At 38.0% G+C, this 15627-nt stretch overlaps 1 protein-coding gene across 6 annotated transcripts in view; it reads right to left on the bottom strand.

Moving 5' to 3' along the window:
* ZNF385B (zinc finger protein 385B) overlaps positions 1-15627 on the bottom strand; it is a 136407-nt gene that overhangs the window by 61898 nt on the left and 58882 nt on the right. Inside the window, exon 1 of one of the 6 annotated variants that reach the window (XM_075756515.1) lies at positions 5096-5186. The exons of 4 other annotated variants lie outside the window; for them this stretch is intronic. Coding sequence is in view for 1 of the 2 variants with exons in the window: in XM_075756513.1 (XP_075612628.1) it covers positions 3322-3397 (76 nt within the window). In the remaining variant the exon portion in view is untranslated. Of the gene's footprint in view, positions 1-3321; positions 3423-5095; positions 5187-15627 lie in introns of those variants that run through there. One more of the 6 variants, XM_075756513.1, reaches the window with a different exon arrangement.

The following is a 15627-nucleotide window of genomic DNA, read 5'->3' as shown; positions in this document are numbered from 1 at the left end:
GGTTAAAGCCAGAGGTAGTACCTCGGCTTTCATATTGCATAAAAATCTCTTCAGTTCTATTGCCTATTCTCTGGAAAAAAAATCAAACCAAAACAACAACAACAAAAAAACCCACAAAAAACCCCAAACCACTGCCACAAAAAAAAACCCCAAACCAACCTGCACAAGACTTTCCTACACTTGCTTATACGCAGCTTTATGGGAAGACTGGCACAATGAAATTATGTTTATAAAAAAAAATCCCACCTAACTATCGAAATGCATACCATAAAAAAAATAGCTGTCTTTGCTTATATCTGATATCTCCATTGCATCATGCCCCAGATCTATCTGCTTTCACTACATTTTTTTTCCCCGTAAATGACAGGTAAAAATCAATCATTTGCAAGCCAGTACATTTTGTAGTTTAGGTATTTATATGACTAGCCCCTGAGATCTTTTCCAATACTTAATATAAATATCAGCCTTTTTTCCTTCTCAGTATGATCAGCTTACAGGATTCAGAAATATTCTAATTTTGTTTGTTTAGTTACAGCTATACATGGGTATTAGAGAATGTCATGTTTCTGTTTATGCCTAAGATAAACTGCCAAAAACAAGTTAAGTGCAAGTAAAATAATTCTGAGTTTCTGAACAGCAGGTGTTGATATCAAAATACTTAAGGAAAAAAATATTCTAGAAGTATTCCATTAATAATACTCATGGAGGTGAACCTTAAGATATTCTTCCCTCTTAAATAAAAAGCAATGTGAATAAATACAGCATTTTAGGAGATATTTTTTCCAGTATTCACTCAGCAGAACAAACATTGCTTCCGTGTATCATGGTATTATGATAAATGAGACTTATGATACCCATAGGGATTGCAGTCTGTCAAAAGTAAAGTAGTCAAGGAGATAAGACCATTACTCCAACAGATTTTCCCAAACGGCAAATTAACATGATCCTAAGAGATAACTCACTATCCAGGCTACTTATTTTTAAAAAGAACTTGAAGCAGAAGCCCAGCATATATGAGAGATGGCACAGCCCCCAGTTGACAATAGGAAAAATGCTAACAGCATCCCTGTCCCCAGGGCACCATGCAAACGAACTCACTAAATGAATGAGGATGCAGCTCCTGTGGGAGTTGGTATGATTACCATCAGAGCTACTGATACACATTTTAAAACTTTTAAAACTTGGAGAGTGCACTGAATTCATACCTTTTAAACAAAATTCAGATATTAGGTGGTTCCATTGACTGATAAACAGATTTAAAAAGCACAAATCATACACGCCCATCTGTGTTTGGCAAATAAAAATGGGTAAATCCTCAAAAGATATGGTTTTTTTCAGAAGCCACGAGGAAAGGCAGCAAGAACTGGTGTAGAGCTTACGGCTACTCAACAGCACTAAGAACCGCTCTCTGTAACACTTGTAAGGCAAGTGATAAAAAAGCATTGGTTCAGACCCAGCCTTCCATAGCAACGTAGGGATACAAAATGCCATGCCAAACATTCTGAGGTTTTTTCACTAGATGTTTCAGTAAACCCAGAGGCATTTGATGCAACTTCACTCCAACATACAAATTATCTATATATTGGTCAAGAATAACTTATCTAAAAAACATGTCAGATTATGAAAATAATTCTCTCCCTATAAATTAAAACATGATTTCCAGTATGCTTCAGCATAAAGTTAGTATTTCCATTATTATCCATCTAGAAATAAATGTTCTATGAAGGCGTGCTAACAGAATTCCATATTCTCCTTTTGTATAAAATCAGATACCGTGAAATGAGGTATTTCTACATTTCAAATACATGTAGGATTCCACCAACTAGGTCAATACCAAAAATAAATTGAAATCTCGTGCTGCTGAAATAAATGGAAGCTCTGGCATATAATCAATCCAAAAAGTCAACCATCACTTACTTACCTAATATTGATAATTATATATAGCTTATTTACAATCAGAAAGGAACTATAGCTAAATATTGCATGTATTTCACATCAGAATTCTAAAAGTAAAAACATAAACCTATGTGTACTTACAAGTAAGCAAATCTTCGTTAGATCAGACCCTTCTTCACTGAAATATTAGGAGCTGACCTGGAATTACTTTAACTTCCATGAATTGTTAATATTCCTCTACCTATCTAATTGTTTTCCATCTCCAATGTCTTACGATTGAAAGATGCTGAATTAAAAAAAAACCTGTAGACTATAGATCATAAATGCTAGCAATATACTTGATATGAAGACAATAATGGTAAAGCTGATATTGAAAACCTCTATTATAGTAATATTAATATTCAAAAGAACTGCATCAATGTTTATTTCCTTAATCTCTACATTCAGTACATCAAAATCATAGAGAACAAATAATGACGTTTACCTGGCAGGGGGAGGGGGTAGAGGCACAACAATAGGAAACCGGAATTTCAGTATACACAAAAACATAAATGAAGAAAAATCTCATTCTCCTTGCAGTTGCACTGCATTTTTAACAGTTTGCAATAACAACAGGAATCCCTGTAGGCTTTGTATAGAAGATACCAGAACAGATGGAGTGGGAAGAGAAGTCCAGTAATTAGAAGTGGAACAGATTATCTTGCATTTTCCTTAAATAACTGTGTTACAATTGCCTGATTGTAACATTTGGAAGAGCCCTGTCCCTCCCTGGATTTGCAGAAGGTGTGACTCACACTCCTGTTCTCTTTCTCCTTTAGCCGCCACTCTCGCGATCTTGGGGCTGAGACAGGACTCGGACACCTGCACAACGGACAGCCTCAATTTTACAGCAATTGTGCTACACTGTTCTACACTTCTTTTTTTTTTTTCAGTATTTATATTCCCAAGTCAAGTGACCTCCAGAAGTACTATACTAGTATCAAAGCATGTTTGTTAGCACTGGCTCCTTGTCAAGTCTAAGCAATTAAATAAATTACAGAACATCCTTCACTATATTTAGAAGAAACATGCTGGCTGCAGTACATCTGTAATTTGCTATTATCTATAGGTAGTATGGAAATATTTGTCATTAGTTTCTTAAAAGAGCTAACACTCTAGACTTCTAAAGCAGCTAAGACAATTTGTTTGACTGGAAAGCAGAGTGGCACGATATAGCTTAACACCAGCAAGCTCAGTAAGTTGGATTTATTCTAATCAAACAATGACAGCTATTTATTAATGCAATGCTCCTGCCTGCATTAAAGTCAGCTGGAGCTTTGCAGTGTCTCCCAGTTTCTTTTTCTCAGAATCTCCTGGCGTGCTCAAGCTGCTCCCTCTGGTAACCACAGCCTGAGCGAGCAGCTCTGCCCCCTCCGCTGTTCTTACCTGCTTCTAGGAAATGCTGCTTTGGAGCTGTTTTCGCTTTAAAGTTTTCCAAGTATGACAGAAAAAACAGCTGCATCTTTTTCAGCTCTCTATTCTCTTGCCATCTGCACTAATGGAGATCTTTCTGAAATCCTTAGGATCCTTTTTCTTGATTTACTTAAACCATCCCCACCCCCCCCTTCCCTTTTCCACTCTCCCCACACAAAGGCACAGTGAGAAAGGGAATTTGCTTGCTTTTCTGCTATCACCCTTAACTAAAAACACAACGTCAACACATGCCTACTGAAGTCACAATCTTGCGCAAAGCACGGTGCAACTTCCATGCCAGTCCCCTTTTTTCCCCTCAGTGCGTACTCTGAGTGTGAAGCCTGTGAGCATCCCAGGATGAAGCACTGCACTCCCTTCCCTCTCAGTTCAGGATTTAACACAATGTTTCATTACAAACTGAAGCTAAGGAACAGGAGCAAAAAACCACCCCAATTTACATTACCTTAAAAGTTTCATAAGTCCCAATGGGACTTGGTTGCAGTTAGCTTTTTAGAGAATCTGTTATCACTTAACCTGACGTTTCTCAAAAGCCAACTCTTATCCCAAATTTTGTCACCCCTGAGCTCATCCTCTAACCCTCTGTGAACCTCAACACAGACTTTCTCTCAGGAGGTACTGAGTTGCTACTCACTAAAACCAAACAAGTCTACCACAGTGAATGCTGCTGGGTGACCATTTTGTTATTAGTCAGAACCATGATAGCCTTAACTTTTACATTTGGGAGGTCTATGTCTGCAGTTGGCTTCTCTCTCCTTGTTCCACTTCAATTCTCCACACCAGCTCAACAACGCTGTGCATGAAGGTAATAGCAGTCTAGATCCATATGCATCCTCACAGATGGGGCTAATCACTTAACCACATTAGACAATTTCCAACTCTCTTAAAAGTCACCGTAGCTCAGAGAATTTCATGCCTCATTTGCTTTTCCCACATATTACACAATCACATCTAGAAAATACAGTTACCTAAGTTGCTTCTTGTTTTCTTTCGTAAGTTCTATTAGTACTGCTCTCTAAATATCCTTCAGATTAAAGACTGCAACAACAGCTAATTTGGGTTGTTTAAAGTGGTCTATTGCAACTACCTGCAATGGAAATCAGGATCTCTACTTAATGAAAGTTTTACTTCCAATGCAGTTTCAATTTTTAAGAAATTTCAAAATAAGTTTGAACATCCAGTCCACCCCCTCTCTATCCAACAGGTCATAAACTCAAGATCTTCCCCTTGGTTGCTATCATTTCCATGGTTAGGTACATGCTTTTAGAAGAACTGCTATCTTTCTGTTTAGAAATAAGAAATGAGACAGGGAAGAAAGGCAGATTTAAAAACCTTCATAACATTGTCCATGTAGCCAACATTCTACACTGAATTTAACTGCTCTGTCACAGCATGGAGCATGCAGCATACAAGCACTCATCCAAAAGAGGTCAAACGTGTAAAGATAGTGGGCAGATTTATCACATGTGCAGTTTAAGTTCAGTCCAAGTGATATAATCCTTTTTCTAAGACCGGTTTACTGAAGAAATTCCTAGAAGTAGCTTAAAGACAAAAAGAACTATTTCATCACTTCCTAGTTAATACTACAGAAGGGAAAAATCTCGTCCTTCCCAAACTTTGCTAATTCTTCCTGATGCTCTGCCTGCTGCCCCTAACAAAAGCATAACAAAACACAGAGCATGTAGTTCCATGAAGGCTTCCCACTGTTAATCAGTGCCACGATGCTTACCTTAGTCCCTAAGGTTACAATCTACTTCCTCCGCCACTTTTAAACATACACACAGACTAAGACTCAGAGCTAACTAATCTTTTCATTTCAACATGGCGGTTTTGTGATGTTAGGTGCTACGAGACAGTGGGCAACCAGCAAGCCTGAACAAATCCGGGTTGTTGTAATTGTGTGCTTAGCTTTAATTACCCTTGGGGAGAGTGTTTGCAACTTGACTCCAGAGGGAGGGCAGCCTGCTACTGACATCATCAGATCAAACATAACCAAAAAGACTGATAAAATGTATTTCAGTGGCATTTTCCCTGCTATTATTCTTAGAATTAAACTTAGAGGGGTTACTAGCTAGCTGGCTGCTACACAGCTGCATTTTAAATAACTTCTGGAAAAAAAGAAATAGTGTCTGCTTGAATTTTTGAGTAAATTCATAAAAGGGGACCTCAGAGCACGGGGTTACACAGACAGAGTGGAGTCCTGACATTCAGGAGATCAAAGTCCACAAACCCTGGCTTCTCCTGAATGAAGGTGCACTGCTTTACTTATTCTCAAAGTCAGGATTGATGAATACATAAGAACTTGAAAATTTATAAAACTGTAATACATGCTATCTGCCCTCTCTTACACAGGGAGGAATGAAGCCAATAGATTTCAGATTAACAGAACTGTTAGCACAGATCACTGCACTCCTGATCTTTTTGAACATAAAACATTGGTATCTGACTGGAGACCTTATTCTGCTTTGGGCGCAGCAGTGCATCAGCCGCACCCAAAGACTTTTGATGTTGTTACGTTTTCAAAGACTGCATGACATCAACTTAGACAACCCTACCCTCAGCTACATTCAGAAAGACACACACACACACACAAAAAAGCAGCATGTAATGGAATGTTTCTGTTAAATTACATTGAGACTGAACCAAAAAATGGGTTTTTTTTAACAAAACATTCAAACTGACTTTTAACAGAACTTCAGCTACTATAAGCCTTTCAAAAAAAGTCACTTCTAATTTCCCAGAGACTAATTAATATCACTTTAATATGATTTATTTCATAAATTAAATCTAATTAATCAAACACTATACTGAAAATAAAGACAAATAAACAGAAGGTGAGAGTTGATGTAAAAAAGGCGTGAAAGCACTTTTATGAAACGCGCCATGCAGCCTGCACCTACTTTCCGTGACCAGGCTGGGAGCAGGTGGGGCAGCCCCACCGCCCCTCCGTTCCCGACACTCCTCTTGAGCCAGCGCTCAAGGGAGTCAGACCCGTTGGAAACAAACTGGCAACAAGCCAACAAAAGAGAAATTTGCTTTCAACCAGACCAGTGAGCTGGTCAAGCTGAACTCACGGTCGTGAAACAGAGTACTGAGATGGGTGCGGCTGAAAAGAAAAATTTTGTGAGCGCTGATGCTTCTCATTCTCACTCCGACTCGCCTGAACTGCCCCCCCATCTTTCTTGCAGTGTAGCAGACAAATTTCATGCCTGCCACACGATGTTTCTGGTTATATCTCTCAGGATGGTACCCGTCTTAGTTGATAACGTGGCAGCGTTAACTCACATTCAGCTTGTGAGGTATAGCAATCCTTTCTGCATTCACACAGTAGTGACTCCTGCTTATGTGCCGCATTGGGTATTGCTCAGCTCCTGTTTTCCTTCGTATAGTTTGGCATAATTCATTTGTCCCTTCCTTCAAGGGGAAGATACTCTATTAGTTCTTAAACTCGGTTTGTTCTTTCTTCTCTTTTACAAATACTGTGACCCCATTGGCTCTCTTAGTGCTCTGGGACTGCGTCTTCTCTTCACAGGTGGTAACAGCTCTGGTATTTCCATCCGTGCAAGTATCCCTGAGTCGCGTTTCTCAGAACCAGCGTTTTGAAGATTCTAGCTCATCGTGACACTCTGACCTGCTCTTACAGGTTTTTGTTATTTATATTGATGACTGTCAGGTGAACACAATTGATATTTCTAATGAAAAATAATGCAAAAATAGCATCATGCAGCCCAAACTTCTTGGCTTCCTCTAACATTCACAGAATAACAAATCCACCTTTTTCTTTGGTATTCTGTAAGTGCACTTACAGAAAGATTTCTTCAAGTTTGATGGTTATTTCAGTCTCCTTTTATTTTCTAATTTTGTCCGACACATTCATGTTGTTATTTCTTCGTCACCCTTGGTAATCTAAACTACTTTCCATTTCCCACCTATACATACAGTCCTTGTGCTTGAGTCCATAAAGAGTTTATAGTTTAATGAAATTGTCCTTGCCACACTTCTTAGCTTTCCCTGTCACGGGATAGTTTGAAGTTGTGCTCTTACTAGGGTTTCTTTAAAAGAACTAACAAACCCTTACAGTATGCTTGGTAAAAGAAGTATCCTGATAACGGTATGTTAAAGAAAAAAATCCACTCAATCCTCTTCTCAAAATTATTTTCATTGCTCATTGTTTGGTGTACTACAATGTAGTAGCATTTTGCTGCGTAACTTAATCAGGCAAGATAGCTATTCTGTTATTATTTCTATTAAGGAGCAACTCCCTCTCACTTCTAATAAATATCCTTTGCACTATCTTAAAAATAAGTGTAATATTTCACTCTGATTTTAAAAGCAATAATTAATACTTACTATTTAGTATCCTAAATGCAGGTTTAAAGATGGATCTAAGCAGCATACAGGCTTCAGCTGCCTGCTGGAACAGGCAGATGTATTTCCCTCACCCGTCCACTTTCCAAATCCGTGGTTATATACTATGGTAAATAATGGAGCCTATCATTCTGAGAAATAAGAACAAAGTGATGAACACTTCACGGTTTTTTTCCCCTCTGTCCTGATTCCTATTTTAAGGATGAGCTTAAACTCCCAATCACTGGGCTTCAAATTCATGTTTAAACATTTTTCTTAATTCTCTCAAGAGTATCACACACATTTAAACTTACTTCATACCTGGTGGTTGGTGAGACTGAAGAAAGGCTTTTCTGGTTGAAAGGCAATACACATTTTACAGAAAACATATGGTTTGCAATGTGGCTTTGTATCTCTAAACTTTTCAAAACTTAACATTGAGGAATGAAACTACATAATTCAAAGAAAGGGTGTTTTGTTTTTGTGAGGTAGGAACTGGCAAAAGGCACCAAGGAGGGAAAACACTGCTATAGCAAAGACGTGGCTTCTTCTTCCTCGTGATGTTTCTAGTAGTTACAATGCCACACACTGCAACAGGGAGAGTAAAAACCCTAAAATGCAACCCAGATTATCAGAGAGAGAATTATTCGTGTAAGATTTTGAAGTCACAGTTGAAGTCATTTTATAAAAGTATACTTTTAGACACTAAGAAATCTTTAAAAGGCTGTATCTATAACATACCTCTACTTTCCCCTTTTAATTTCATATATTTGCAGAACTGAGGGAGGCAAGACTGCTTTTATAAATTTAAGGCCTGGAGGTACGATGTGTGATGTACAAAACTCCAGCAAATGGTCCAAACTTGGATCTGGTACCCTGGCGCAAATCTGTCAGCATTCCTTTTAAGTCCGCAGAGTCACTCGGATTAGCAGCAGTACAAGTGTGAAATCTGGCCGATTAACTTCTGCAGGAGGAGCTCTGTGGAAGCAACAGCTGCCGGGTCAGACGCTGTAGCTAGCATTTCTCAATGCAAAGGAATAGTAGGAGGAGGTACCATGGTGTTAGCACTTGTTTCATGTTTTCACTTTGATACTACATGAACAGAAACTACTACATGCTCTTTGTTGACTAATAGTTCTTGAACTGCTGCACAGAGGAACCCAGTGAAGACATGAAATGTATGAACGCTGAATGGAAAGGTCAAACAATTATGACATTACACAGATAGCAGCATTTGTAGTAGAAGGACCACAGCAAGCAAGTCATGCAGAATGACTTGCAGTCCAGGGAATGCATCACAGCTTACCCACTCCTCTGTCTATTACCATTATCCTGGACTACACACTGCAGCTCTCCCTCCGTTTCTGTGCGAACGTCCTGAATCGTAACATCTCCTTGCACAAAGAGTTGCTGCAGTAGCATGCTAGATTCGGCAAGAGCGGTTTCCAAAGACAGGGATGAAAGACTGGCTCCTTACTTAATGTCAAGGCTTAGACGTTCTGTGAATACACCAGTCATGGTTCCACAGTTAAGTATGCATTCCAAAATGGGTTTAAAATATGCCATATATTTCTGCAAAAGACACAGCCTTTCAGAGTGAAACCATACTCCAGAATATACTGACTGTTTTGTAACCTAAGGAATCTAACCAAAGTCCCTAATTCAGAGCTAAGGTTCCTTAAGCATTGGTGATTAAGAAGTAAGTCCTGAACTTGTATTTTCGGAAGTAGCCTCTGGAGGTTAATCATCTTCAGAAGGAGCCTACACACTTTGAACACCATCACCTACAACAGACAATATAAGCGATCTCCCTCCACCTCTACTGGCAGTACCTACAAACCCTTGGAATTTCTGTGTCATTTTCAGAATTTTCAAACCATTCTTTGGAAGTATTTCATATTAGAGTCTGTGCATACCTATAGCATATGCCTGCCAGAACAGGAGAAGACTGGGCAACTGAACTTACCATTAACTTGCTTTTATGCTCTTTGATCAGGCAGATGTATGATGGCCTTAGCTGCTTCCAAAGGAAAAAAAAAAAATCCTTAGGTATTTAAAAAGTGTAGTCAGAGTGGAGAACAGAACAGGAAGGAGAAGAGTAAGTCAATTTGCCAGTAGTAGAATGTTTATGTTAAAGAGAAAAGATATATGTAAAGTATTCTAAATCTACCCCTTAAAGATGTGACATGTATTAAAGTTTGGGTTTTTTTAATTTAAGGTCCATTTCACCACAAGTTTCGCAAATACAGTTTTTATCATACAAGTTTCTGCCAACACAGAAATTCAGGCTTCTACACCTTTTCCCAGGACATGAACATCAAACATCTTCTATTAAATGCTACTGAAAGTTACACAAAAAAAAAGGCACGCAAAGTGAAATTTAACCCTCAAATGTCTTTTCTGTTATACAAGAGCAGAAATGTATGTCACATATTTTAAACGTTTTATGGTATGCACATTTGAATGGAGTACCATGACTGATAGCTCAATTAAAAATGATAGGTTTGTCTTTAGACACCACTGGAGCCAGAACAGAAAATAGCGACAAACATTTTCTTTTTCCCAGATTTAACAGCATTGTTTGCAACAATGAACTCCAGCAGAGCCTTCATTCTACATGAAAAAAATTGAGGAAGTATGTCTGCAAAACCAGTTGAGAAGTAGTCATCCTATGGCACAAGATCTCACCTGCAGCACAGTATTTAGTTCTTGGTATCCACGATGAAGGATAGGAAAAATGAACTTAAGGTAGGAATAACAAGAAATCATAAGAGCAGCTAGATTCCAGTGTGGTAAGAATTAGAAAACTTCAACTAGTTTTGAGATTGTAAACCTCTGTGCCTACAAGAACAGAGGTCTGGACGAGATGAGCCTTGACCAGTATTTCTATTTCTGTATGTACATATTCAAACAAAACAGTGGAGAAAATCTGTAACTTGCACAAAAACTACAAAAAAAAAAAATCTGAATATTCTGTCTGAAAAGTTTTTTTAAAGATGACCTTGGTCATGCAGTGAGAAATATGAAAAAAGGTAAAACTAGTATAAACCTTTGATGGGTTTTCAGAGCATTTGAGTTGCAAGAGCAAGGAATTGACCTGCCCGAGTAGCAATTAAGGTGAAGGAGGAAAAAAAGCCCAGTTCCCTTTTCTGCATAAACCCATCACGCATGAAGCCTAATAACCTGGCCGCAGCATGAGGGACAAAGCTCACAGTACGAATGGGTATCCCTTACACAAAGCAAGGACTTACCAGTCTGTGTCTGATAATGCTTATTGTGTAGAGCAGCAGGTACCTTTTAACTTGAAAAGGATTTATAAATTGAAAAAAGACTGAGGCAAAGCAATATAAGAAGCAAGCTCTGGGAAGTCTAGAAAATACAAAAAGTTAAATATGGACACCTTAGGAACAACACATGACAGATGCAGAGGCAAGAGGGGGGCAGGGTATTTGAAAGACTTCTGAAGTAAAGAATTCTGAAAGGTTTGGAGAATAGAGAGAACTGAAATAAAAGGATGTAACTGAGAAAAACAGGTCTGAACATCAGGGAAAGCTTCTTGACACCATGATTATTCTGAGTGATATTTAATGTTCACAGTGGCAGCCTTTTTTAGCTGAACCAGACTGTGGAAATAATCTCCCAAGAGAATTTGGGAATCTCAACCACACACACATTTGTATCAAGACTGAATAAAATGGTGTTATATGTACAAGTGAAGCAATTCCACATTGACAAGGAGAGGATTAGATGACCTGCAATGGGTACTATGATTGCAGTCGTTAAAGACAAATTGCAATAAGGTATTTTTAACCAGTGTCAAACTTTTCTTCTGTGAAGTATAAACATGGTCTTGCTTGATTTCAAGGAGACTCTGTCTTTCAGAAATAGTTTTATCACAAGTTTGGTCAAGAGATCAATAAAGCAAAATTTAACAGAAGCAAACAAAAGCACAAACATATGCTACAAAGCTAACATCAACGATGTCCCCCAGGGGCAGCGCACCTTACCACGTCCATTCTAAAGCACAAAAGCGGATCCTTCCTGCACAAACACGACTGTCAAAATCTTAACATCATAACATGGAAATATATAGAAATATGTCCACATTTCTTTGTATAGAGAAATAAAAACTTTAGCTTAATAAGAGACAGAAGCACTTAATTTCTGTTTGAAATTTGCATTTTTGATTTCCTATTGTACTCGCAGATTTTGCATTTGAAATGCAGAGAACAATGCAAACACTAACAGAATCACTCTGATAGGAATTATGTACCTATTCCTGCGGACAACTAAAGCAGAAAAACTTTTCACATTTACACTTCTGTCAAATCTGGTTGTTGACAATTGAACATTTCAGTAGTTCTCAATACAGCAGCAGTTGCAAATTCTGGGAAAAGAAGGTTGCTGAGATTCCCTCTCACTCTGCAAGTGGAATTTTCCACTTTATATAAATGCTATTTTTGTCAAAGCAACTTGTACAGAGTCATGCTACCACTGCACATGAAATGGAAAGTTCCACAGCTGTAATGAAACCGGGAACTTTTGTTCATGGAACACTTATTTTCATTTTAAGGACAAACATACATCATAGTCAAGAGCAGCTTTGTTTATCTTTGCAGTAAATACAAGATTTACAATTTTATTCCTAAATATAAGTTGTATCTGATTTTAAATATTAATTTTCTGTAATGCATTTCCAGCAAAGTTCATGATAAAACACACAGAGAACAGCTCCTAGTTGCCATGTCCCTTACACCTACCATAACAATTTGCTTGCATGCAAAGCACTGTGAGCGGAATCAGTGAAAAGTGGAGACAGCTTTCATTCAGGGACATTAGGATTTGTGCAAGTTGCAACAAAACAAGATATCTATCAAGAATTTATATTTACTTGTTCTAGAGTGACGGCAACTTTCAGCCATTATTACTAGATACAGCAAAACATTTTGATTAAAAGCTGATCACTGAATCATGGAAAGTAGGGCTAGATAATCTCCAGGCATCCAATCCATCTACTTGAAATAAACAAGGATTCTACTTTAAATCTACAGTGTCAGTCAAATCCACATTATTTGAAAATTGCTTTACTATAAATAACACTCAAGAACAGAGGGAACAGAAGTAAAGGTAAGTGAAAAGCTGGCAAGGAGAAGAAAAAAAAAAAAAGATGACTGCTACCGCTCCATGGAATTTGGTGCATTTTCTGTGCACACGCGTAGCTCAAAAAAAAAAAAAAATCACACCTTTGAAACAGACCTTAGTGAACTGTAAAGAGCTATTCACTACAAACTACAAAAATCTCTAATACATCTCACATTTAAAAGAAGAGTCAGCAAGATTATGTGATATTTGCAGAGTAAATAGCAATAATGACAAGCGTCAAGATCTTGCTCATGGTCTGGAACTTTACTTGAGAGAAAAATAGAGGAAAAATAATTAAATAAATTATAGTTGTTAATTATGCAGACTAATTAATGCATTTATAACTACTACTTAGGCATTTCAAAGTTCACCCTTCACTAGAAACTAGATGTTCAGAGATCTGTTCTAATACCAGTGAGAACAATACAGACATATGGTCCATCTTTTCCTGAAGGGTCTGGAATCCCACTGCTCAAGTTTGCTTACACTGGAAAAGTTACAGTTACACAAAGTATAAATGCATATTTGGCTTGAAAAAAAAATGTCATTGGTGATAAATCACAGCAAAAAAGAATCATATGCAACTTTCAGTTTTCAGAAGAGCTATAGAGCTGGACTTAGGCGCATTAATAACCTTGTTTGTAGGTTGAAACAGCTTAGGGAAATCAGTGAGATTTAATACACACAACACGTCAAAAGGGAAATGCTCCCCAAACGATTCACGCAAGGGAAGAGGACTGAAATGGGATATAAAATTTCACTGTAAGACAAGATACAGATTCAAGCCTGAAGGGATACTGACTTAAGCGGGCGCTGCTCAGCTTGAGGCCAGCCTGGAGTTACCTGGTGGTCTTCGGTTCCTCCTATGACAGATGCACAGTCACATTTGGCACTATTACACATGTAACTGTCCTCCTCAGGAGAGTAAACAAGTAGTGGAGGCTTCTCCGTACCTATGTCATAACCGCTCTGTGAAAAGCCTGTCAGTCTCAAGTGCTGCTGTTATCCTGTCCACTTTTCATCATTGCAGCTTAACACAAAATAAGTTCAAACGCTGATCTGGAAGAGATCCCTTGTAGAGAGCCTGCATCAGTATTGACTACAAAGACAACTTCCTGAAGCGGTCCATTATTTTCAAGGTACCTGCCTGTATAAGCTTTAAAAATATACAGGAGAAAATATCCCAGACAAAAAATTCATTAGTTCATTCAAACTAATCCCAAACTTTTCATGAGAAAGTTACGGAGCTGTTAACACCAAGTAATAAATAGTTTGTAACAGTGCTCCCCTTTGAAACCTGCAGTTCCTATGTTAACCGCAGCAGCGGCTGTATCACTCCCTTAAGTAGATCTAGTCTCAAACTGTGCAGCAGAAGAAGCTGTAAGCAAACAAATTAATAACTGCTGTAAGATCTCAGCTTAAGTTTTAAGTTGTCACACAACAAATTGGCATATGAACAGTCGAGGACTATGTAGGTTAGTTTCAGTTTAATTAAGAGTTTTAAGAAAGACTAATATAACTGGGAGCTTCAAAAGATGTGTTATTTTATTTGAATTATACGTATGCTTTGGGTTTACTTATGGACTTTCAAAGCCAAAAGACTGCTCAGAAAGCTTTTGTATCTGAGACAAATGAAAATAAATATGGAAATCAGGCTTTTAGTGAGAGTTGGATGTGTTTCATGGTACAAATAGTCTAAATTATTTTAATCAAAAAAATTAAAGAAAATACACTAATGTTGTCTTCATTTAGGAGGGACACAAACAGGTGTAACTGGAATCATGAGTAACAGAGGACCACATGAGTATCTGTCCACTTCTCTGAAGTCTAAAACAGACATCAGATGGTATCTTGCGCTGTTGCCAGCGAACAAAGCTGTTCTCCTTGCCTGCATTAAAAAAAAGGTTTGTGTGATGCTGTCAAGTCAGACTCTGAAGAACAACTGGTTGCAATCTCCATCCTCCATCTTTCTCACAGAGGAGAAAAGCCTTCTTTGATAACCGACAGTTCAAACAATCAGGAACCCTGGATTAAAGAAATGAAGTGACACCTTTACAAAGAACAGAGCACTAATGTGATACATTAACTGGAGAAAGTAGCACTCAAATCCAGCTAATTTAAGATTCCAAAAGGTGTCTTGCTACATGCTGCACTGACAGCATGCATACATAAAGAGGCAGAATTCCCACAGTACATCCAACACCAACCGTTCAAAGGTTTGTCAAATATTGGACACAAATTACTTAAAATAATACAGTTTTATTTTCATTAACTCATCTGTCACTACTTTTGTTTAAGAATACATTTCCTCATTTAGTATGTCTCAACTACATAAAACCTGCTTTAATTCCTACTCTCTCTGCTTTAACATCAAGCATCCTTTTTTGAAATTGTTCTGTCATAGCTGGTTTCCAGCACTAGTCTCAGCAGTGTTCAGTCTGATTTTCCCAAGGCTTTTTCCCCATGAACAATTTTCAATTTTACATGTCAGTAAAATATCCAAACCCCTGGCACCATGAGGTTAAGACCAAAAACTGACGGTAAGTCCTCCCAAACCCCTTTTGTTTTATTATTTGTAAGAAAAGCATTGCCTTTGCTTTTTTAACACGCTTCCTTTTCCAGATCAACACCGAAGCTAGATGAGAACTTTAACCTTTAACTTTTATCCCCTTTAGGAACTGACCCCACTTTTCCAAAGTGGCATTTGTTCTCTGTTCCACTAACAAACTGAGAAGAAAGCTTGAGCTCCTCTCTAGGTGGTACATATTGTAT

The sequence above is a fragment of the Balearica regulorum genome, chromosome 6 (genome assembly GCF_011004875.1).
Source record: "Balearica regulorum gibbericeps isolate bBalReg1 chromosome 6, bBalReg1.pri, whole genome shotgun sequence".
Classification (NCBI taxonomy): Eukaryota; Metazoa; Chordata; class Aves; order Gruiformes; family Gruidae; genus Balearica; species Balearica regulorum.
This window is presented reverse-complemented; position numbering and strand designations above follow the sequence as displayed.